The sequence below is a fragment of the Triturus cristatus genome, chromosome 8, assembly GCF_964204655.1.
Source record: "Triturus cristatus chromosome 8, aTriCri1.1, whole genome shotgun sequence".
NCBI lineage: Eukaryota > Metazoa > Chordata > Amphibia > Caudata > Salamandridae > Triturus > Triturus cristatus.
This window is the reverse complement of record NC_140591.1, coordinates 719,583,859-719,607,696: the sequence shown is the minus strand read 5'-3', so window position 1 is coordinate 719,607,696 and position 23,838 is coordinate 719,583,859. Positions and strand designations below refer to the sequence as shown.

The window sequence follows — 23,838 nt, the reverse complement described above, 5'->3', positions numbered from 1 at the left end:
ACAGGCCAGGTGGTACACAGAGGAGCTCAGACTGACAGAACGCCACTGCAAGCAACTGGAGAGCAAAAGGAGAACAAGTTGAGATACTGCAGGTAAAAACATCTTCAAATCAGCCCTAAGACGTAATCACCACAAGATATGGAACACAGAGTACTGCTCTTGCAGATCACATCAACACCAGCACTAACAGCGGCAAGGAAATCTTCGCCATCAATGATTTCACTTCACATCCTGCAACATCACCCCATTACAAAAAATTTCAAATAACCTTTCAGAGTTCTTCTGTAACAAACTCACCTCCATATACAGCACCTTCGACCCTCAACCGCACCCAGTCACTGTTGCAACTCAACTTTCCATCATGGCTAATGAACAAATCCTTGGAGCTCCATCTGACTTTTGCCCACAACACGCCTTCACCAAAGGACTCTTATCGATAAGTGAAGCACTAACACCCATCCTCAATGCCTCCGTTGACTCAGCCACATTCACAGACACCTGGAAACATGCCACCGACATGGCCCTACTCAAGACACCATCTGATGACCCAGCCCCGCTTTCAAACTACAGATCCATTTCCCTCCTACGATACCCAGCAAAGATCTTAGAAAAACGAATAAACCAATTCCTCACCGACCACTTCAGCAACCACCAGCTCCTCGATGCCACACAACTGGAATTCAGGCCCAACCACAGTCAAGCAACAGCACAGGTATTACACTACAGATGGCGTCTACACGATACTTGACGGCGGAGACCTGGGAGCTCTCATTCTACTAGACCACTCTGTAGCATTTGGCACTGTCTCACACCCCATCCTCATCAAGCACCAACACAAGACTGGCATTGAAGGGCCCACTCTCTGCTGGATCTGCTCTTACCTAACAGATTGAATACAAGATGTCAGCCTTGCACCTTACTACTCAGAACCCCGCAAACTCATCTGCGGAGTATTTTGTATTTACATTTGGTATTTGTCAAGTGCATATATCACCCTTAGGTCTCACAGCGCTAGCTTGCATTCAGAAACCGGGGGAACGAGGAGAGGGAGAACTGTCAGGGGGAAGGGACTCAGAATAGCAAGATTTCGAGGGATCTGCAGAATTTCCTTTGATCAATTTCCATACGGAGGTGTATGGGCAACGTGTTCCATATCGTAGGGGCAATTTTAAAGAATGATCTGCCGCCATTCTTAACGGTGCAGATTTTTGGTGTGGTTAGAAGTTGTTTGCTGGCAGATGGAAGGGTTCTTATTGGCTGATATTTTATTAGTTTCTTTGCTAGATATTGAGGCCCTTTTCTATTAAGACTTTTGTGTACCAGACAGCATAGCTTAAAGGTGATCAGCTTTCTGATGGGGAGCCAGTGAAGGGTCCTCAAACTGGGGGCCGAGGGCGAGCGAGGGAGGAGGTTGAGGACCAGCCTAGCTGCTGTGTTCTGCAAAACCTGGAGCTTTGTTAAGTGTGCTCCATTTATGGATGCTAGCAGGGCATTGCCATAGTCCAGGCGGCTCATGATTAATCCCTGCCCTAAAAGCATGCGTGAGGACAATGGGATCCATTTAAAGATTTTTCTAAGGCTACGCATTAGCCCATAGCATGTGAAAACCACATGATTGACGTGATCAGACATAGAGAGTTTACTGTCTATTAGCACTCCAAGATTGCGGGCTGCAATCTTCGGTGAAGGGCAGGGGCCTAGGGTGGACGGCCACCAGTCATTGGGCCACAACTTTTGTGCATTTCCAAAGAGTATAATTTCCGTTTTACCAGTGTTAAGTTGGAGATGATTGTTTGTCATCCAATCATTGATGTCTGCCATACATTGCTTAAATCGGAGTTTCGTGTTGTCCAAGGGTAATTAGCAGTTGAGTGTCGTCCCCATACGAAACTGTATCAAAGCCGTGGGCTTTAATTGTCTTGGCTAAAGGAGATAGATACAAATTAAAAAGTGTGGGGCTTAGAATGGATCCCTGGGGAGCACCCTTGTCAATGGGCTGGCTTCTGGAGGTGAAGGCTCCTATTTGGACTTTAGATGTATGTTCTGTCAGGTAACTCCTGAGCCAGCTCAGCGCTGGGCCCTCGACACCAAGCTCCCTCAGGCGGCCCAAGAGGATGCTATGGGAGATGGTGTCGAAAGCCGCCGACAGGTCAAGTAGGACCAAGATGGCAGATTGTCTGGTGTCAAGGGAGAGCCTGACGTTATCGACTATTCTCCAGTAATGCCGTTTCGGTGCTGTGAAAGGCCTGGAACCCAGATTGAGAGGAGTCCAACAGGTTGTTGCTTTCTAGGTGTTTGGATAGTTGATTGTTTACCAGTTATTCCAGAACTTTTCAAATGAGAGGCAGGAGAGAGATTGGCCGGTAATTGTTGTGCTGTTTTGGGTCAGCATTGGGCTTTTTTAAGATGGGTCTGACTATGGCCTCTTTCCAGATTGATGGCATGGTGGACAGAGATAGTGAATGATTAAATAGTTTGGTCAGCCTGGGCAGAAGGGCTGGTCTGATTTTGGATATAATCTGGGCGGAGGCTGGATCTGTGGGGGAGCCAGATTTAATCCTTGTGAGGGTTGTTAAAACTTCATCCTCAGTGACTAAGCGGAATTCTTTAAGAAGGTTGGAGTGTGGGGGGCAGATTGTCATGGTTTCTCTCTGGGGGTGGTGTTCCTGTTGGTTGGGGAAAGAGTCTATGAATGATATTAATTTTGTTCACAACGAAAGCTGAAAGGGAGTCAACCCACTCCTGCGAGGTGATCTGCCCTGGTTGACAAGAGGTGGGATTGGTAAATTCTTTCAGGATCCTATACAGTTCTTTGTGGGAGTTGGATGCCTGATTGATTCTATCACCTAAGTAGGTTTTTTGGCTGCGGCTATGTGGTCCATATAGCGCCGGTGTGTTGTTTTATAGTCCTGTCTGTCTGTGGCATTTTTGTGTGTCTCCATGTACGTTCAGCCTTTCTGCCAGCTAGTTTGTCAATTTTTAGGTCTGGTGTAAACCAGGAGGAGAGTTTATAAGAGCATTTGACTTGTTTTATCGGGGCAATTTTGTCGAAGGTCAGGCTAATAGCTTGCTCGAGGGATTTGGCTGCCTCATTGGGGAGATCTAATTCCGATGGTGAAAGGAGGGTAAAATGAGCAGAAAAGGAATCTATGTTTATTTTATTCCAGGACCTACTTAACCTGGATTCTTTCAGGGGGTCTTGTCGGGTCGGTATACCCAGTATTTGAAATTTTAGCACTTGGTGGTCAGACCATAGGACTGGGATTGGTTGGTCAACCATCACTTGGGGAGAGTTAGTGAATAGAAGATCTAAGGTGTGACCAGCTATATGGGTGGGGCCAGTTACCAGTTGGTTAAGGCCTAGAGTGTTTAGGCTGGAAACAAGATCATCTGAGTGTGGATCAGACAGTAGTTCTGCATGGTAATTAAAATCCCCCCAAAAGGAGAAAATTGTCAGCGGCCAGGACATGTGGTGCAATTACTTCTGTCAGAAGGCTAGTAAAGTGACTTTTGTTGCCAGGGGGTGGATAGAGTAGGGCGGCTCTCCAGGTCCCCTTTCTGGTACAGTTTATTTTAAAAATGCAGATTTCACCTCAGTATGTTTGGATGGTGTCAATAATGTATAAATTGGTATTGGCCCTAAAAGCTATAGCTATGCCCCCGCCTCTTTTATCTTTTCTGTCCAGTCTGGTCAACTGATAGTCATGGGGGATGGCTAAGGATATATCGGGTTGCGAGGCCTCGTGAAGCCATGTCTCGGTGATAAAAAATAGGTCTGGTTTCTCTGAGTCCAGTAGAGACCAGATTTCCAGAGCGTGTTTAGGGAGAGAGCTGGCATTGCAGTATAAACCCATTAATTTGTTTTGATTAGATGTTGCAGTACTATTAGCGGGTTTTCTGAGGCATAGACTTACTGTTGCGGGAGGTTGGCCATTATACGAGGAATGTTTATGATGACTTTTGGGATCCTTTGTCGCTTGAATGGGGATAATACTTTCCCAGGGGGAGGATATTTTATTGAGTGAGCAGAGCTCTTGACTAGAGTACCGTAATATAGCCATAGCGGGGCTGAGAGGATGGTCGGTGGCAAAACGGGCAGAGTGGCCGGCGGCTGGTGGCAGTCAGGTGTGGACGGGCGCAGACGAGCTTGCCTTTGGCGCGCCTTTGGCACGCGGCCTTCCTTAAGAGTTACAGGAAGTGGGCGGGACTGCAGAAGTTTGTGGAAATGTGTGGAGCGCTGACCTCTACTGCTCAGAGGTACTGTGGGCTAAAAATGGTGGTGCTATTACCCTCCGCACAAACGGCACTTGCCGTGACAGACCAGGGCAGCACAGTAAAGAACAGGTGAGCGGCGCACTTTTAAAAGCAATTTTTAAAAATGTGTTTGAGGTTCAGCAGCGATGTCTGACCTGTCTTCCTTCGTTCTGATTCGGTTTCTAAGTAAGCTGCGTGTCCGCTCTGCGCACTTCCTTAAGAGTGACAGGAAGTGGGTGGGACTGCAGCAGCGTGTGGAACATGTGGAGCGCTGACCTCTAGTGCTCAGAGGTACTGTGGGTTAAAAATGGTGGTGTTATTACCCTCCACAAATGGCACTTGCTGCGACGGACCCTGGCAGCAGAGTAAAGAACAGTTGAGCGGCGCAATTTTAAAAGCAATGTTTTTAAAAATGGTTGAGGTTCAGCAGCTATGTCTGACCTGTCTTCCTTCGTTCTGATTAGGTTTCTAAGTAAGCCCAAGTACCTCAATGCTCATAGGTCAGCCCCACTCTCTTCAATGCATAAATGATTCCTCTAGCCAACGTCATCCATGCACATGATGTCAACATTCTTTCCTATGCAAATGATACACAACTCATACTCTCCATCGCAGACAAGACCACCAACACAAGACAAGACACAAGTTCACCGCCTGCATGACCAACATCGCTAAATGGATGAAAGCCAACTGTCTCAAGCTCAAATTTGCCAAGACAGAAGTAGTTATCTTAGCAAGAAAACCTCACCCTGGAATTCTAACTGATGGCCAGCCAAACTCGGACCCACACTCAGAACCCATGCCAGGAACATCGGAATAATCACTGACAGCAAAATGGACAGGACCGCACAAGTCAATGTCGTCACTGAATCCGGTTTCCGCACCTAGAAGATACTGAGGTAGATCATCAAATTGCTCCCAAGCAACACTAGAAAAACTGTCACTCACACTCTAGTCACTAGCAAGTTGAACTATGGGAACACCCTCTGAGCCGAGACCGTCAAGCAAATCACTAGAGGAATGCAAACCATCCAGAACTCGGCAGCCAGACTAATCCTCAACCTACCACACAAAACTCACATCACACCATGTCTTAGGGAACTACACTAGTTCCCAATACACAAACACAATCAACAAAAACTCCTCATTAACATATTCAAGCCACTACACAATTCAAGCCCCACCTACCAGAACAGATGCAGTTTGTGGAACGTGTGGAGCGCTGACCTCTACTGCTCAGAGGTACTGTGGGCTAAAAATGGTGGTGCTATTACCCTCCGCACAAACGGCACTTGCCGTGACAGACCAGGGCAGCACAGTAAAGAACAGGTGAGCGGCGCACTTTTAAAAGCAATTTTTAAAAATGTGTTTGAGGTTCAGCAGCGATGTCTGACCTGTCTTCCTTCGTTCTGATTCGGTTTCTAAGTAAGCTGCGTGTCCGCTCTTCGCACTTCCTTAAGAGTGACAGGATGTGGGTGGGACTGCAGCAGCGTGTGGAACATGTGGAGCGCTGACCTCTAGTGCTCAGAGGTACTGTGGGTTAAAAATGGTGGTGTTATTACCCTCCACAAATGGCACTTGCTGCGACGGACCCTGGCAGCAGAGTAAAGAACAATTGAGCGGCGCAATTTTAAAAGCAATTTTTAAAAAGTGGTTGAGGTTCAGCAGCTATGTCTGACCTGTCTTCCTTCGTACTGATTCGGTTTCTAAGTAAGCTGCGCGTCCGCTCTGCGCACTTCCTTAAGAGTAACAGGAAGAGGGCGGGACTGCAGCAGCATGTGGAACGTGTGGAGCACTGACCTCTAGTGTTCAGAGGTACTGTGGGATAAAAATGGTGGTGCTATTACCCTCCGCACAAACGGCACTTGCCGCGACGGACCAGGGCAGCACAGGAATGAACAGGTGAGCGTCGCAATTTTAAAAGCAATTTTTTAAAAAATGGTTGAGGTTCAGCAGCTATGTCTGACCTGTCTTCCTTCGTTCTGATTAGGTTTCTAAGTAAGCCCAAGTACCTCAATGCTCATAGGTCAGCCCCACTCTCTTCAATGCATAAATGATTCCTCTAGCCAACGTCATCCATGCACATGATGTCAACATTCTTTCCTATGCAAATGATACACAACTCATACTCTCCATCGCAGACAAGACCACCAACACAAGACAAGACACAAGTTCACCGCCTGCATGACCAACATCGCTAAATGGATGAAAGCCAACTGTCTCAAGCTCAAATTTGCCAAGACAGAAGTAGTAATCTTAGCAAGAAAACCTCACCCTGGAATTCTAACTGATGGCCAGCCAAACTCGGACCCACACTCAGAACCCATGCCAGGAACATCGGAATAATCACTGACAGCAAAATGGACAGGACCGCACAAGTCAATGTCGTCACTGAATCCGGTTTCCGCACCTAGAAGATACTGAGGTAGATCATCAAATTGCTCCCAAGCAACACTAGAAAAACTGTCACTCACACTCTAGTCACTAGCAAGTTGAACTATGGGAACACCCTCTGAGCCGAGACCGTCAAGCAAATCACTAGAGGAATGCAAACCATCCAGAACTCGGCAGCCAGACTAATCCTCAACCTACCACACAAAACTCACATCACACCATGTCTTAGGGAACTACACTAGTTCCCAATACACAAACACACTCAACAAAAACTCCTCATTAACATATTCAAGCCACTACACAATTCAAGCCCCACCTACCAGAACAGATGCATCTCCTTCAACCAACCACCCAGACACCTCTGTTCCCTAGGACACCTACTCAAACACATCCCACGCAAACACAGTATCAGATCAGGAGGACAGGCGTTCTCTTACATCGCTAATGTAGCGTGGAATGACCTGCCATTCCACTTCAGAGCCTCCAACTATCTTCTTGAATACCACAAAAATCTGAAGACCTGGCTTTTTAATTAAACCACCTACCATAGGCAGGGCTAGACACACATACCTGTTTAGTACCAGAATACCCTCACAGGTGATAGTTCACTTTACAAATACACAACTTTTCAACTGAGCACTCCAGCCTTTGTCTAAGGAATGACAAGCAAGTGAAATGTGGGCCGGAATAAAACCCACCCACGTTCCACAAACAAGTCATCTGTGAGGCATGAAAAATATGGACCACTGTCAAGTAATGTACCTTGGGTAAAAGAAAGTTGTATTTTGTTCAAGTCTGAATGTTGGAGCACAGAAGGTGATATATATGTACAAATAATCTGTTTGCCTCAACGCTGCCTTTAATTTCTTTACCAGTAGAGGGGAAACTGTTTTTAAAGTATGAGAAAACATGTCTCTGATGTCATGTATTCTTTCTAACCTATATTTTCAGAAAGGACTTGATAATTCTCTTGCCTAATTCTGTTCTACAGCCCAGATCATCAGTTCTCAGAAATGCTGTAGGCCATAAAGTGCAATAATACAGAAAAAGAGTGTTAGAATGAGTATACACACATTACATATGAGCGTCTCCCAAAACTTCCGCAGGACCTATAAACTGCTGCACAGTCATGCTGCCTATTTGCCAGCAGCAGGTGCAGAACAGACAGTTTCAAACACAATCTGCAAACTTCATGTTGACAACCATTGGGAGAGAAGAACATTAATCTAAGGAAGATAGTGCGAAAAAGAAGGTGTCACTGCTCCTCTCCAATGTAAAAACTAAACCATGAACATAGAAATTTGGTGGATAGTCTTGGCCACATGGTGGCTAAATGCACTCCTTTACTGCGGCCCAGTATGTTGATCAGTCGCAAGCAATTTCCACTTTGAGTGGTCTCGTTGTGGTCTCGTTGGGTCTTGTTTGTGAGAGTTTCTCCCTCTGTGGGCACATATCTCGTGCCTTTGTGCACACAATTGATCACTAGTCTGCTCCCTACATATGATGGTGTGATCCCTGAACAGTACGAGGGCTGGCACCCCACCATGCTGCAACTTGTGTACCCGACATCCTGGTAAGCAGGAGGAGTGCTCGTATTCATGTGTCAAGGAGTTTTGTCATCCTGCAACCAACGTCGCTTTGGAGGCGCAGCCCACCCCATCACGATTTACCTCTTAGCCAAGATATAAGCCAAGGATACACATCATGCTACATATTTAGTTCTCTGTGCTTGGTACTATCCCCAGCAAGGTCCCTCACAAAAGACCTAACTGTGAGCCCAGCGACGGTCACCTCTATAGCCTACCAGCAGCAGGCAATCTTCAGGCAGGCCCAGACTATATGCTGAAATTCAGCTTCCTGAGAATCGCACAGGGGCTTTCGGGAACATGCGAGGTATACTTGGTGCTTATAGTTATAGTGTGTGTACTTAAGTCTCTGGTTTCTGGACATCATCTTGACATGCTCTAGTGTGGATTCCCACCGCTTGCATGGCAGCTCACCCTATAATTGTGCTCCACTTATTCTGTACTGCAGAGTACCCATTAAGTCTGCTTCCCAGCACTGCATTGTACAATAGGGTGACCACTTTTCTGCCACCCCCATGACCAAGTAAAAGTTGGAGAGTGTCTGAGGGTTACAGTTCAACCATGATCCTGTTTCCATGTTTGTGCAATTGGCACTCATCAATGCACTGCATCTCAAGAAGTCGCAAGAACCCACGCCGTAGGTTATCAGCCACCTCCTGAAATGCGAGTAAAGAAATTATGTGTGTACATCAATGGAAGGCGGAGGAGCGTCACCCCACCAAGCAGGTCAATGAGGAAAAAATTAAATGATAATTCATTGCTATTATCATTTTATTTTTCCTCTTGCTTAGCTGGGTATGGGAATGGCTGCTCTGCTCACACAGTAGGGCAGGGGAGGAGTGGTTTGCCACCTCTAAATGCACAGGATGCTTTGGCCGGCCGTCTCAGGCCGGTCAAACCATCATTCGTACTTTACATGTCATCCATGCAGGCTGCATTACAGCCTGCATGGAGGACATGCCCAGCCTCCCATTCTCTGGCTGAGCGCCGATCCACGGTACTCCGGCCAATCACAATGCCTTGCAGCTTTGTGATTGGCTATCAGGAGGCTGGGAGACGGGTGCTTCCTGCTTCCTGCTCTAGAAGCATACAAAGAGGGAGAGGAGGTGGTGGTGGCAGCAGACAGGTAAGTGTTTTTTTCTTCTTCATTCCCTCCCTGACCCCCCCAGTCCCATGACTCACCCCTCACCGCCGTTAAATTCCAGCCGCCACAGGTGTACATGTCCCCAAGAGTGGTCACTCCGCAATCCAACTAGTCCTGCGTGTTGTAATGGAAGAATATTGATTGGAAGGCCGGCAGCTTGCACAGAGGCAGACATGGAGAAAATGGTTTGGTAGGTGTCCCCAAGAGCACGTACTTGTGCCAACAGTGTTTCGCCACCGTCGCCACTGTATTCATGGAAGACCCCCTGGTGCGTGGTAGCATCAGCCACTTCAATAGTTGGCAACCGTGTAACCCATGTGCTATGGCTATCTTATCAGGATTTGGGTCATCTGCCAGCCACTTCATGGGCCACTGTAATTGGCTGGGTAGTATAACTCATAGCTCTGTGCCCTCAACCCACCCTTGTCCAGTGGTTTGTGCAACTAATGCAGGGCCAATCACTTCCTGCAGGTTCCCGGGATCGGGTTCGTCAGCACACTGTCCAGTTCCCTAAAGAATGTTCCAGGTAGTTGTACTGGTAAGGTTGAAAAGTGGTATAGCAGCCTTTGCAGCACCAGCATTTCCGCAATAGCCACTCTACCCATTGGAGGGAGGGGGTGGGTTTTCCAAAATTGTAGCGACCTCCTGGCGCTAGTCGCCACGTTAGTCAGGTTGCCCTGAATTAGGGCCTCACCAGTGTGTCGTACTTGGATACCCAGATATTTAAACGTATCAGATCTCCACTCTAGGCCACCATCTACCTCAATCGCTCGTTCAGCATCGGTCAACTCCCTTAGTGGAAACAAACATGTCTTGGATGAGTTCATTCGCAGACCCGAAAGTTCCCCAAAGCGTCGTGCGGATAAATGAATGCATCGTCTGCATATAGGGAGATGGTGTCCCAAGTATCCCTAATCGATATCCCCCTGTCCGGACCTCTGACCTGAACAGGCCTGCAAGGGGCTCCATGGCCAATGCAATTCTTAGGGGGCAGGGCTTTAAGTGGGATGAAAAAACTGAGGTATCTCTCTAAGTGGCGTAGCCGTTGTAATTAAGGGCGTGGCTTAAAACACGTACGCTAAAGATGTGTCCTTGGCTTAGTGTGCCGCCAGCCTGGTATTTTGCTGCTTCTGTCAGTGCACCCAGATATATAATACAACAAGTAACATTACACCTACAATAAACGAGGACTATTGACTTTGTCAATGGTCGTTAGTTGCAAAAGCTAAAAAAGCAACAACTATGGCTTCCTTGTATATGACATTGAAAACGTTTCAGTAGTGAAAATATGAGACAGTGAAAGAAATATAACGAGTCTCTTTGACCCTACACCAAAGGCAGGTACTGCTGCAGAGTTTAGATTTTTTTTCCACCCTGAGGATGAGGAAAAAATGGAGAGTCATATAGGGACCCGTCTCAGCACCTGCTTTTTAGAACTGCCGGTGCCGGCCTATTTAAAACCCTGTCATGGGGGATAGCGGGCACCCTTGCTTTGTGCCGTGGCCTACAGAAAATGAGTTGGATATTTCCTTGCCCAGGGCTTTAAGTGAGCCGGGTCTCACAGGTGCTGAGCACTGGTAGTTTTTTAAAGGGGGCCTCTAAACGGGTCTCTATCGAGCTCTGTTTTGTGCCCTAGCCCAAGCAGTCCATTTTTTTCCGGACTGCAGTGACAGCAGGCACATCCATGTGCGCATGCTTACACTGCTCACTAGTGGAGAAGTTATGGTATGACATCATGCCAGGTGAGCGTTGTAGGGGAAGGGAAATCCTTTAAAGAGAGTCATTTTCTCTCGGAATTTCCCTTCTCTTTTTGAAACTCAGGAGCAGCAACATTGTCGTGGTGTCACCAGGGTTTTAAGTGGAAGCTTTTACAATATTATATTCAACAAAGCCATAGTTGCTACTTATTTATCTTTTGCAACTAACAACCATTGACAAAGCCAATAGTCCTGACTTGTTGCAGGTAAGATGTTACTTGTTGTATTATATATCTGGATGCTATTGCTGGAGCAGAGTTTTCTTTTAGAAAATTCTGGGCTTTTGAAGCTCTGGCATGTCTATGCGTTTTATTAATTTTATTAATAATTAACAATTAATTATTTGTCTTGTGAAGGTATGTTTCAATAATCAACTCGTTTGTTCTAACACAAGAGAAAGTTACATGAGGGTTAGCTTATGTGTGCTGTTCATGTATTTACAATAACGTGCAAGTTTTCATGTTAAAACGTTGCTGTGTGCTATTTATTTTGAGCACAAAACGCTGTCAGAATTAATGCTTTTTATGTCGCAAAGCTAGATAAATGCATACACATAAGGGTATTAGTGGGGTTAACACTGTTTAATCATTATGTTGTATTAACGTTGTTTTTATTTCTTTTAAATTGAGATGGTCTATTGTGGCCTATGGAGGCCTAATTCTTGTTGGCTGATTTGAGAGCCTGGCCTCGAGTGAATATTTCTGTGATGTGGCAAGAGGGACCCCTGCTGGAGAAAGGTCGAAGACAACTGACCATAGTCCTTCTATGAAAATTTCCATGAGGACGGCAGCAGCTTTGGGTGTACTCCAAGAAAAATGAAAGTGTCCTTGGCTTTCTCAAAGGACAAAGGAGCCTTAGAGGGAAACTCTGAACTGTGGCTCGATGGCCGAGGAAGAATCGGATTAAAAGTGTTACATGTTTATTTCCCTGGTTCCTGTTCCGTAGTTCATGCCTTGTGACTTTTCCTGAGCGGAGATTTCCAGATGTAGCAAAGCTACATCTCTTCCTTCTCGTTCTGCTCGGTGATACAGTTTATTCAGCCAACTTTATGTGTGTTTCTATTGTATTTTCCACTATAAAAACTGTTAGTTTAGGGAGGGCTCTCCCCACTCTTTTGGCCGCCTTCACGCGTTGCTGAGGTTCGATGCTGAGGACATTATCCTGAGAGACTTTTACCGAGAGACTGGTCCTGACCCGTTCTGACACTTAGTTAGAATAGGTAACTATGAGAAATGATTTATTCTGATTGATTTACTTTGACTAATTTTAGATAAAGCAATATAACTTTTAAACATGGTGTTGAATATTCTTTCTTGTCAATTATTGGGTACATTTTGATTATTGTTGTTGTATAGTTCGTATAGAGTATGATTAAGGATAACCACTATAATCAGATCCTATCGTCCTAGATATAGATGCAGGGTTTTCCTTCCCACAGGTCTTATGCTGGTAGAGTATTTGAGCGTGTGTTAGTGAAATGGGCCCTAGCGTATGAAGAATGTATGTGCGTGTAACTGTGAGATTACTCTATCTGCGGTAGTGGGCATATTTTTGATACCCTGATCTCTATCAATTTCTCTGGTAGCAGAGGATGGTTTCGATCCATCGACCTCTGGGTTATGGGCCCAGCACGCTTCCGCTGCGCCATTCTTCAATGATGAGCAGGTAAACAAACCGAAACGTACTAACAAAGTACAGCAGTACTTGTTAAAAAGTGAAGGGAGTGAGTCTGAGGGTGATTATTGACGGTGCCGAGGAGAGGAAGAAGAGTGCATACTTGGTGCAACTCTAGAAATAGACCAGGCAGGACCATTTGTGAATGGGAAAATAAATGAGGAGAGTGTTACTTTTTTGGTAGACACAGGTGCGACAAGATCAACTGTCAGGTCAACAGATGTTAAAAATCTTCCTCTCTCGGATGAAGCAATCCAAGTAGTTGGTGTAGCCAATACACAGATCAGAACACGTCTTACTGAGCCAGTAAGAGTACAGATAGGGAAATTTTCAGACATGCACAGATTTATTGTCTGTGACACGAGTCCAGTGAACCTGTTAGGTAGGGACCTATTGTGTAAAATGAATTGTACAATTTTTTGTACACCAGATGGAATAGCTTTTGAGACACCAGATGATGATGTTTTCTACCGAATGACTCTAGAGAATAGAGAAAATGAGTTAATTGGTGCATTTCCAGTGTTCAATCCGGAGGATTTGCCTCAAGTGCTGAGAGACACAGTGAAAAGAGCAGTTTGGGATTTTACAGGAGAGGATGTGGGATTGATGAATAATGTAGATCCAGTGAAAATTGCAGTGAAAGAGGGAATTACATATCCTAACATTCCTCAGTACAAAATGACACCAGAAATAATTGAAGGGATAACTCCTATAATTGAGAAAATGATTCAGCAGGGAGTTCTGAGAGAACTACTGAGTAGTCCGTGTAATTCACCGATAATGGGACTGAAAAAGCCCAATGGCAAGTTTAGGATCGTGCAAGATGTGAGAAAAATTAATCAAATTGTGGTGGCATGTTGTCCCATTGTGCCAAATCCATCAGTGATTCTGTATCAAATTCCACATGATGCTGAGTGGTATACAGTGATTGATTTGTGTCATGCGTTCTTTTCAATTCCATTGCATCATGACAGCCAGCCGATTTTTGCATTTAGGTTTGGCCAGCGTATCTTAGCATGGTGTCGTATCCCACAGGGGTATACGGAGAGTCCTTCGATATTTAATCAGTTATTGAAGAAATCGTTGGAAAGTTTGATCATGCCTGAGAGCTCAGTGCTAGTACAATATATTGATGACCTACTTGTGGCATCAAAGACACGTGAAGCTTGTGAAGTGGATACCATAGCTTTACTGAATCATCTGGCAGATGGAGGGTTAAAGGTATCTCCAGCCAAATTGCAATTTTGCAAGAAAGAGGTGCATTATCTTGGACATAATATTGAAAAAGGTCTGAGAAAAGTGACTACTGACAGGATCAAAATAATCAAAGAAATGAAAGCCCCGAAAACCCAGAGAGAAGTGAGGATGTTCCTGGGAATGGTGGGATATTGTCGTCAGTGGATAATTAATTTTTCCCTGATAGCAAAGCCACTGATTAAGCTGACAAAAAATGAAATGACAGATCCATTAGATCTGGATGCAGAACAACTGGCAGCATTTGAGGAGCTCAAAACTAAAATGTGTGAGGCTCCAGCTTTGGGTATGCCAGATTATGAAAAAGAATTCGAACTGTACTGCAGTGAGAGAAATGGATGTGCGCTTTCAGTGTTAATCCAGAAACATGGGCAATTGAGAAGGCCTATTGCATACTTCTCATCGACACTTGACACTGTAGCCGTGGGGTTACCAGGTTGTCTGAAGGCTGTAGCTGCGACATGCAGAAGCCTGGAACAGAGTGAGGGAATCATAATGGGGTATCCTGTAAGGGTATTCGTACCTCACAATGTGGCAATTCTTTTGACAAGAAGCAGAACTCAGCATATGTCACATAGTCGGCTGACTAAATATGAAAAAGTGATTCTGGGAGCATCAAATGTGACTCTTGAGAGATGTGTGAATGTGAATCCAGCGACACTCTTGCCGGATATTGAAAATGTGGGTATAAAGATGGAAGATGATCATGATTGTTTGGATGTGCTTGAGTACTGTACAAAACCGAGACCAGACATAAGGGATATTCCCTTATCTGAGAATGACCATGTGTTGTTTGTGGATGGATCATGCCTGAGAAATTATAATGGTGTGCTATGTGCAGCATATGCAGTGTGCAAAGTTTCAGAGATCATGGAAGCATCACCATTGAAAGGAGTGAAATCTGCGCAAGTTGCTGAATTAGTGGCATTGACAAGAGCTTGTGAGATTGGGAAAGATATGAGAACAACCGTGTTGACTGATAGTCAGTATGGATTTGGAGTGGTGCATGACTTTGGCCAACTGTGGCTACAAAGAGGTTTCTTGACATCGGGTGGAACCCCGATAAAGAATGCTGAGTTGATTGGAAAATTGCTTGAGGCAATACAGCTGCCTAAGGAGTTAGCGGTTGTAAAATGTACCGCACATGGTACAGGGGACGATTTTATCTCTGTTGGTAACAGGTTTGCCAACGATGTGGCGCAATATTGCGCTAAGACCAACCAATCTATTAACCGGAGTAGGATGGAGGAAATGTCTCTCCTTTCTGTGATGTTTACTAATGTCCTAGAAACGTGGGATGAAGTAAAGCAGTTACAAGATGAGGCAGGAGAGGAAGAGAAACAAGATTGGGTTAAAGCAGGATGTGCTCCAAGAGAAACAGACCATGTTTGGGTCTACAGAGATGGCAGACCAGTAATGCCAAACTCAATTTTGTCGTCAATGGCAAGGATGTATCATGGCCAGGGACATCTGGGGAGGGATGCAATGGTAAGGTCCTTTAAGCAAACCTGGTACAATGCAAAGTTTAGGACAATTGCGGAGAGCATCTGTCAAAGATGTTTGATTTGCCAGCAATTTAACACTGGGAAAAAGACAGTGGTGAGTTTGGGGACAATAGGCAGAGAAGGAGGTCCTTTTACAAGAATGCAGATTGATTTCATCGAGATGCCCCAAGTGAACAGACTGAAGTATGTCCTAGTGGTAGTCTGTTTATTTTCAAGGTGGGTGGAAGCTTACCCGACTAGAAGAAATGATGGATTAACAGTGGCAAAGTTACTGTTAAGGGAGTTGATTCCTAGGTACGGGTTTCCAGTTACAGTTGAGTCTGACAGAGGTAGACACTTTCAAAATGAACTCATTGGTTTGATTTGTGAAGCATTGAAAATACAGCAGAAGTTACATTGTGCATACCGACCAGAGGCTTCTGGTGTGGTTGAGCAGATCAATGGCACAATCAAGAATAGGATTGGAAAAATGTGTCTAGCCACTGGTATGAAATGGCCGGATGTGTTACCTCTTGTCCTGATGACAATGAGATCTACTCCAGATAGAACTACTGGTTTGAGCCCGCATGAAATAATCATGGGACGTGCTATGCGCCATGCATTCGTGCCTGTGAATAAATTGGTGTCAATAACTGATGACATGATTTTGGATTACTGTAAAGGCCTGGCTGACGCAGTTCATTCTGTGTTTCACCAGATTGGAGAAGAAGCTACCACACTTGAGAAGAAGCAAGCCCATGATCTGAGTCCAGGTGACTGGGTAAGGATTAAGGTGCACAGAAGAAGAAATTGCTTGATTCCAAGGTGGGGAAGGCCGAGACAAGTCATTCTGACTACAACGACTGCAGTAAAGTGTGCTGGAGTGAAGCACTGGGTACATGCAAGTCATACTCTGAGAGTTCCAAGCCCGAGAGAGGGAACTGGTGAAGAGGATTATGAAGAGTCAGATTCCAGTGATGGTGAAGATCCTGAAGATACAGAATCAGTGAGAAAAGAAGCGGAGAGAGCTTCAAGAGATTCACTGCGAGTATCAGAGGGAGAATCTAATTCTGTTATAGAGCCTGAAGTTTCAAGTAGCAGTGGGAGTAAAAGAAAAGAAAAGAGGAAACACATTGAACCCACTCCTGAATCAGAAGAGGAGGAGATTGAAGAACCACTTGAGATTATCCTTGAAGAAACAGGGTCAGAAGAAGATAGAGAGGGACAAATTGCGGAAGACCCCCGAGGAGGTGTAGGGAACATTGATGAGGAGCTAGGTGAAGGGACAAGTAGACAGCAAGAAGATTGCGTGTCGGAGACCCGAGGAGGGACAGAAGTAGGGAAGTCTCAAACAGTGGTGGAAAAATCTGTGGAGAAAAGAAAAGCTACTGGGAAACGGAAACAAGTGGCACTTGAAACAGATGATGAAGATGAACAAACAGAAGGTCGAGTTCTGAGAAAGAGAACTTCGATTGGAGAGAAGAATGTTAAACAATTGAGGCCGAAAAAGGTTGTGAAAGGAGATCGTTGGCCTAACAACCGAGTAAAAAGGGTGAGATACAGAATAATAAGAGCAAATTCATCAAAAGCTGAACAAGTGAATGAAGTATCAAGCCAAACTTTGAGACCTGAAGAAAAAGAATCAAAGAAATCAAAAGAACCAGTAGAAATAAGAAGAGTTAAAAGACCCAACCAAAAGTACAGATCACCGGAATGGTCTTATGTGACACTGTCTGAAGAAGGAAAAGAAGAAACAGTGACTCGAGATAATCCGGAAGTGGTCTTGAGAAAAGTGGTTGAGGAAGATACTGGTGAAATTCTGAAAGTACTCTTGACGGACATTGGAGAAGAGTCGAGTACTGAGGATTCTGACATTGGAGATCTGATACAATTTGATGTTGAAGAAATTGGAGTGAAGAATGACAAGTATCCAAACTGAGTGAAAGAAGGATTCACTTGGATCAAGTGAATAAGGAAGTCATTTGGATAAACTGAAAGCTGAAGAGTTGCAGAAGAATTGAAGAAGTTCAAACAGTAGTGGAGTAGTAGAAGCTAAACTAAAATGGCTAACATAGAGGAGAATAGAAATAGATGTGCCTTTTTAAAGAGGTGGTGCAAAATGTGCTGCTGTTGTACTGGATTATTAATGCTTCTATGGGGTGTTTTAATTTTATTAGTTACTTTTAGAGTAGAGTTTGAAATGGATATAGCAAATGTGACTAATGGAGAGAAGAATTCACAAAAAGTAGTTCCAATTAGAAGTAGTGGTTACATACACAAGGATAGGTCAATTAATAATTTTTCGAGTAATGTTTTTTCTAAACTGTTATATGAATATGTGAAGACAATGGAAGTGAGGGATTGCTATGTCTGCATGCAGTTACCTGCATCAGTTTCAGAGGGTGTTACTTATCACCATTTACCAGCTACATATGGTATTTCTTGTAGTATTTTGAGTAGTGTTTTTTATTTGTTAGGGAAAATAGATTATAAAATGTCTAACAGAGATAGTATTTTTGGGCACTTGCCAATGAACAAAGAGCTGAATCCAGCTAAAGAAGCTAACACTTTTGGTGAGATTTTTATTGAAGAAAAAGGACTAACATTAGATTATATTTTTAAGAATAATTTAACTTGCAATTTGAAAGGAGAGGAGAAAGCTTTCCTGGACATGGTTGAGGAAAGGAGAATGAACATGCATGAGAAAGGGGGAAAATATGAAGTGAGTGAGACAATTTGGGACATTGAGATGGGAAAGGAGTTGAGGAATGGGGCTAGTCCAACTTTGGCTCTAGATGCACCGCAGAAGGGTAAACTATGCATTACCAGAAGGAAATCCCAATATGATACATATTTTGTGGGAACTAGTGAGTGCCATGATACATACTTCATTGCGACAGGTTGGGGTTTCAGAGGTGGAGAAGATACGATTTTTCCAGGAGTATACTATGTGTGTGGGAACAAGGCTTATTAAAAGTTGCCTGACCATTGGTATGGCACATGTTATGTGGGCCTGGTTTTCCCTAAGATTTTTCATACGGATAAAGTAAAAGATGTGGAAGACATTAACCTTTTAACACGCTTTAAGAGAGAAACCTGGTCTGAAATTATGGGTGACATTTTTGGGGTTTTAATTCCAGCAGTGGGAATTTCTTTAAATGCTTATGGAATCCGGAAACTGTCCACAGTGGTTGATCGCTTATCGACAAATACCGCAGGAGGGTTTCTTTTGGTGAATACGGAATTAAGTGCTGTACGTGCCATGTCCATGCAAAATCGACTTGCCCTTGATATTCTTTTGGCTAAGGAGGGTGGAGTTTGTGGAATTTTGAAAGTCCAACATTGTTGCACTTACATTCCTGATGAAAGTAAAGACCTGAAGGTCTATATCAAAAATATTACTGATTTGCATGAAGATTTAGTACCACTTGAGACTGGGAGTTTATGGACTAAACTAGCTAATAAAATGATAGCTGTTAAGGATTTTATTGCAAAAATAGGTAGTACTATTATAGGTAGAATATTGTTTCCTTTGTCTTGTGTAATTGTTGCGTTACTGATACTAAGATTGATGTGTGTGTGTTGTAAAAACAGGAGAGGGAAAGAGAAATTGAAAAATGAAAAGAAAAATAAGAATTTGAAACTTTCAAAGAGAGAACCAGAAGAGATTGAACTAGAAGAATTGAGGGAGAGTTTTTATTTAGAGACAAAGAGAGATGATGAAAGGGTGACTGGTGTTTAAATGTTGTCTAAAGGGAAGAGACATTTCTGATTTCCTAGAATGGGACTAAAATTTTCACTAATTTTTTTTTTTGGGTTTATTTGGTGATAAAATCACCAAAGGGGGGATTGCTGGAGCAGAGTTTTCTTTAAGAACATTCTGGGCTTTTGAAGCTCTGGCATGTCTATGCGTTTTATTAATTTTATTAATAATTAACAATTAATTATTTGTCTTGTGAAGGTATGTTTCAATAATCAACTCGTTTGTTCTAACACAAGAGAAAGTTACATGAGGGTTAGCTTATGTGTGCTGTTCATGTATTTACAATAACGTGCAAGTTTTCATGTTAAAACGTTGCTGTGTGCTATTTATTTTGAGCACAAAACGCTGTCAGAATTAATGCTTTTTATGTCGCAAAGCTAGATAAATGCATACACATAAGGGTATTAGTGGGGTTAACACTGTTTAATCATTATGTTGTATTAACGTTGTTTTTATTTCTTTTAAATTGAGATGGTCTATTGTGGCCTATGGAGGCCTAATTCTTGTTGGCTGATTTGAGAGCCTGGCCTCGAGTGAATATTTCTGTGATGTTACAAGAGGGACCACTGCTGGAGAAAGGTCGAAGACAACTGACCATAGTCCTTCTATGAAAATTTCCATGAGGACGGCAGCAGCTTTGGGTGTACTCCAAGAAAAATGAAAGTGTCCTTGGCTTTCTCAAAGGACAAAGGAGCCTTAGAGGGAAACTCTGAACTGTGGCTCGATGGCCGAGGAAGAATCGGATTAAAAGTGTTACATGTTTATTTCCCTGGTTCCTGTTCCGTAGTTCATGCCTTGTGACTTTTCCTGAGCGGAGATTTCCAGATGTAGCAAAGCTACATCTCTTCCTTCTCGTTCTGCTCGGTGATACAGTTTATTCAGCCAACTTTATGTGTGTTTCTATTGTATTTTCCACTATAAAAACTGTTAGTTTAGGGAGGGCTCTCCCCACTCTTTTGGCCGCCTTCACGCATTGCTGAGGTTCGATGCTGAGGACATTATCCTGAGAGACTTTTACCGAGAGACTGGTCCTGACCCGTTCTGACACTTAGTTAGAATAGGTAACTATGAGAAATGATTTATTCTGATTGATTTACTTTGACTAATTTTAGATAAAGCAATATAACTTTTAAACATGGTGTTGAATATTCTTTCTTGTCAATTATTGGGTACATTTTGATTATTGTTGTTGTATAGTTCGTATAGAGTATGATTAAGGATAACCACTATAATCAGATCCTATCGTCCTAGATATAGATGCAGGGTTTTCCTTCCCACAGGTCTTATGCTGGTAGAGTATTTGAGCGTGTGTTAGTGAAATGGGCCCTAGCGTATGAAGAATGTATGTGCGTGTAACTGTGAGATTACTCTATCTGCGGTAGTGGGCATATTTTTGATACCCTGATCTCTATCACTATGACAGAAACAGCAAAATACAAGTCGGGCGAGACCCCCCAGTTTGTCCATCCTACTTAAGGCCCTGTCCTTACCCATACAGACCTGGGCGGTGGGCTCCCTGTACAGTAGTCTTACTCGCTCAGCTCAGTCACTCTTAATGTCCTATGATCTCTTTGGTTTCATATTACCCCTCAGCTATTTCATATTCCCAATCAGTTTCACTGCCGCTTCTATTCCTATGGGCCAAAGTATCCGCCGAACATTTAATACACACTTGCAAAGCTTTATTAAACTTAACTCGAGTTATTTAAACCAATTCTCAAATGTGTTTTTAAAAATTCAGATAAGAAATATATTTTACCTTAGTGATGTAAACAACTTGCCGAGCCAAGTTTGCAAAGGCATGAGAATAATCAAAACGCCCATCCCTGCAAGGCACGAAGGGCCAATTTCCATCCATAGCAGCGCCGTCACTGCAATGGCCTGCAGCGGTCCCGCCCACAGAAAGTGCAAGAAAATTGTCACCTGCAAAAGACAGTATTAATTAAGCACTATTTTGTCAATGTAATACTTTGAGCAGATAAACAGACGTGAAATGCTTGAGGACATGCCGTCATTATGATTTTCTTCGAAACCCTTGTTAGATCTCTCATTACATTTCTTTGCCTGCAGGCTATCAAGAGAGGCAAACAGCGCGCATGCTCGTTGTTGATAACAATCTGTAAAGGGGGGCGCGGCTCAGTAATAAATCTCAGGAATGGATGCTCTTGAAGTTGTGTAATTGTGAAACTAACACAAAACCTTTGTTATTCCCAAATAACATTTATGGAAAAATGTACACAGTCTTTACTATTCACAAATAATATCTGCCCTGCTAACGGTGGAGCATAGACAAAGTAAAGCCGTATAAGGTGCTCTACAGTATCCACATGGCAAGCGTTTTCACCACGGTGAGGGGCGAGGCCTTTGGCTGTAGTAAAGTGCTTTAAATGGGCCGGTACTGTCCGGTACTGAGTGCCTGCACTTTTTTATTCTGAGAGGGAGAGTGCCTGCACTTCTCAAGAGTGACGTAATACGTTTAATGGGAGATTACCAGCACTTCTCAAGAGTGACCTAATCCGTTTAATGGGAGAGTACCAGCACTTCTCAAGAGTGACGTAATACGTTGAATGGGAGAGTACCAGCACTTCACAGAAACAAGCGAGTACTCTGGTACAGGGTACCTGCACTTCTATTTCCAAATTTCAGGTACTGAGTAAGACTCAACCGCCATGGAGAATCTATCCGGTCATCTTTATCTTAGGTATGTGCCTCTTCTACCCTAAATCTTGCAAGTTTTCAGTTTCACTTGGAACCCCAATCATCACACCCCATCCACTTCCCTTCCATCCCAGAGCTTTTTGTCCTGCTCCCCTTTGGATTCTTCTGTGATTTCTGTGACTTTGACTCTGGTGAGCGCTGTGTGCACCGCTTGGAGCCTACAGTTGCTTGGGGCATACAGTTGGACGGATGCAGAGTGTCTGCCAAAACGTGACAAATTCCCAGTGCATTGCTGTTAATAGCGCTCTAAATATGGCAGAGGGGGTATCTGCCACTTTTTGGATTGAGTCCTAACTCTTCCCTGAAGTAGACGCTTCGCTTTGCTCTGGCAGAGGGTGATATAGGCTAAGAGCCAACGTGCTGTCCTCTGGGCAGGTGTCAGCCCCTTCCTGGCCGAGGGCGCAAAAAGTAGGTCCAAAGACCATACGTCGTTTGTCTTGTCCATGTACAATCTAGTCTACCTTCGTACCTCTAGTGAGAGTAATTTTTTTCTGGCTGGCCCCGTGAGATCTGGGAAAAATGAGCTCACAATGACAAACTCAATCAAATGGACGTCAATAGGGATTTTAGGGATGAATTTAGGGTTGATCCCTAAGATGACTGTAAAACAGAGAAAGGGGTATTTCGCAGTAAATGCTTGCATCTCTCCTACTCTTCTTGCTGATGTAAACTCCTCAAGAAGTGCTGTCTTAAAAGAGATAAACTTTAGGGGAGCTTTAGAGAGGCAGCATGATCTGGCTCAACACAGTGGTGAGTTTCGAGGACACAGATGGGTGCTGTACAGGAGGAAGTACTCCAAAAAGTTCCATAATTAACCTTCTTATGATTCTTTGTGTAAACAGAGTGGACAAAGTGCCTTCATTTTTTCTAAGCCTTAATATTGTCTCTTGACGGACTAGTACTCGCGAGTATTTAAGACCACTCTGGGCTAGGTCCAGCAAGTATGGAAGAGTTGTATATAGGCTGGGTGCAATCCTTTGCCTTGTCGCAAGACACAGAAGCAGTCTCTCTTGCTATTATATGTTTTTGGTGCCTGCTGCTGCTGAAGTCTACAGCAGGATGTTCATGCATTCCACTGGCAGATCCAAATGAACAAATCTAAGTGGCCAGCTGCCACGATATCAGGCTCAGAGACGTGCGGTCCCAATAAACTGCATTTTCATTCATATCACCAGAACAGTGGGTAGATTCTGGAGCTCAGTGTACTATTACTGGCATTACACTGTCGGGGCAAATAAGATCACAGTGCAACGATCCTCTTTCGCCTTCCTCAGAACTATGGGGTTCAGGGAAAATGGAGGAAAGGTGTATGGAAAGAAATTGAGCCATTTGATCTAAAAAGGTGTTGGCTTTGGTTCCTCAATGCCAAAACCTGCTGGCATTTCTTATTCATCCAGATGGTGAATGCTATAAATGGGGTTCCTGGTTGGCAGAGTATGTACCCTGTACAAGCAGGAACAACCTCTCTAGTAAGGTAAGCTAGAAACACACTAAAAGATAACCTGTGCAAACCCTCTGGTAGCTTGGAACAGAGCAGTCATTCTTATCTAATGAGCCAATGTGTAAAGTATATTTGTGCAATACACACACACAGTAACACAATGAAAACACCACAAAAATACTAGACAATAGTTTCATGAGTAAAACAAGACCAAAATGTCAAACATCCACTAAGTAGAACCAGAGTTTTCAATTTTTAAAGATTGAATCACAATCTAGTGCTTAGATACACATAGCACTTAGGGGTTACTTGAGGTCGCGCTGGACCGGGGTAAATCCAAAGTTCAGGCCAACCATGATAGAGGGCAGG

The 23,838-nt window shown here is 43.9% G+C and overlaps 1 protein-coding gene across 1 annotated transcript in view; it reads right to left on the bottom strand.

Annotated features, from left to right (window-relative positions):
* Nucleotides 1-23,838, bottom strand: part of ABCC4 (ATP binding cassette subfamily C member 4 (PEL blood group)) — a 1,516,984-nt gene that overhangs the window by 1,099,755 nt on the left and 393,391 nt on the right. Inside the window, exon 6 of the mRNA XM_085622127.1 lies at nt 21,070-21,233. Within this exon, the coding sequence (XP_085478253.1) occupies nt 21,070-21,233 (164 nt within the window). The remainder of the gene's footprint in view (nt 1-21,069; nt 21,234-23,838) is intronic.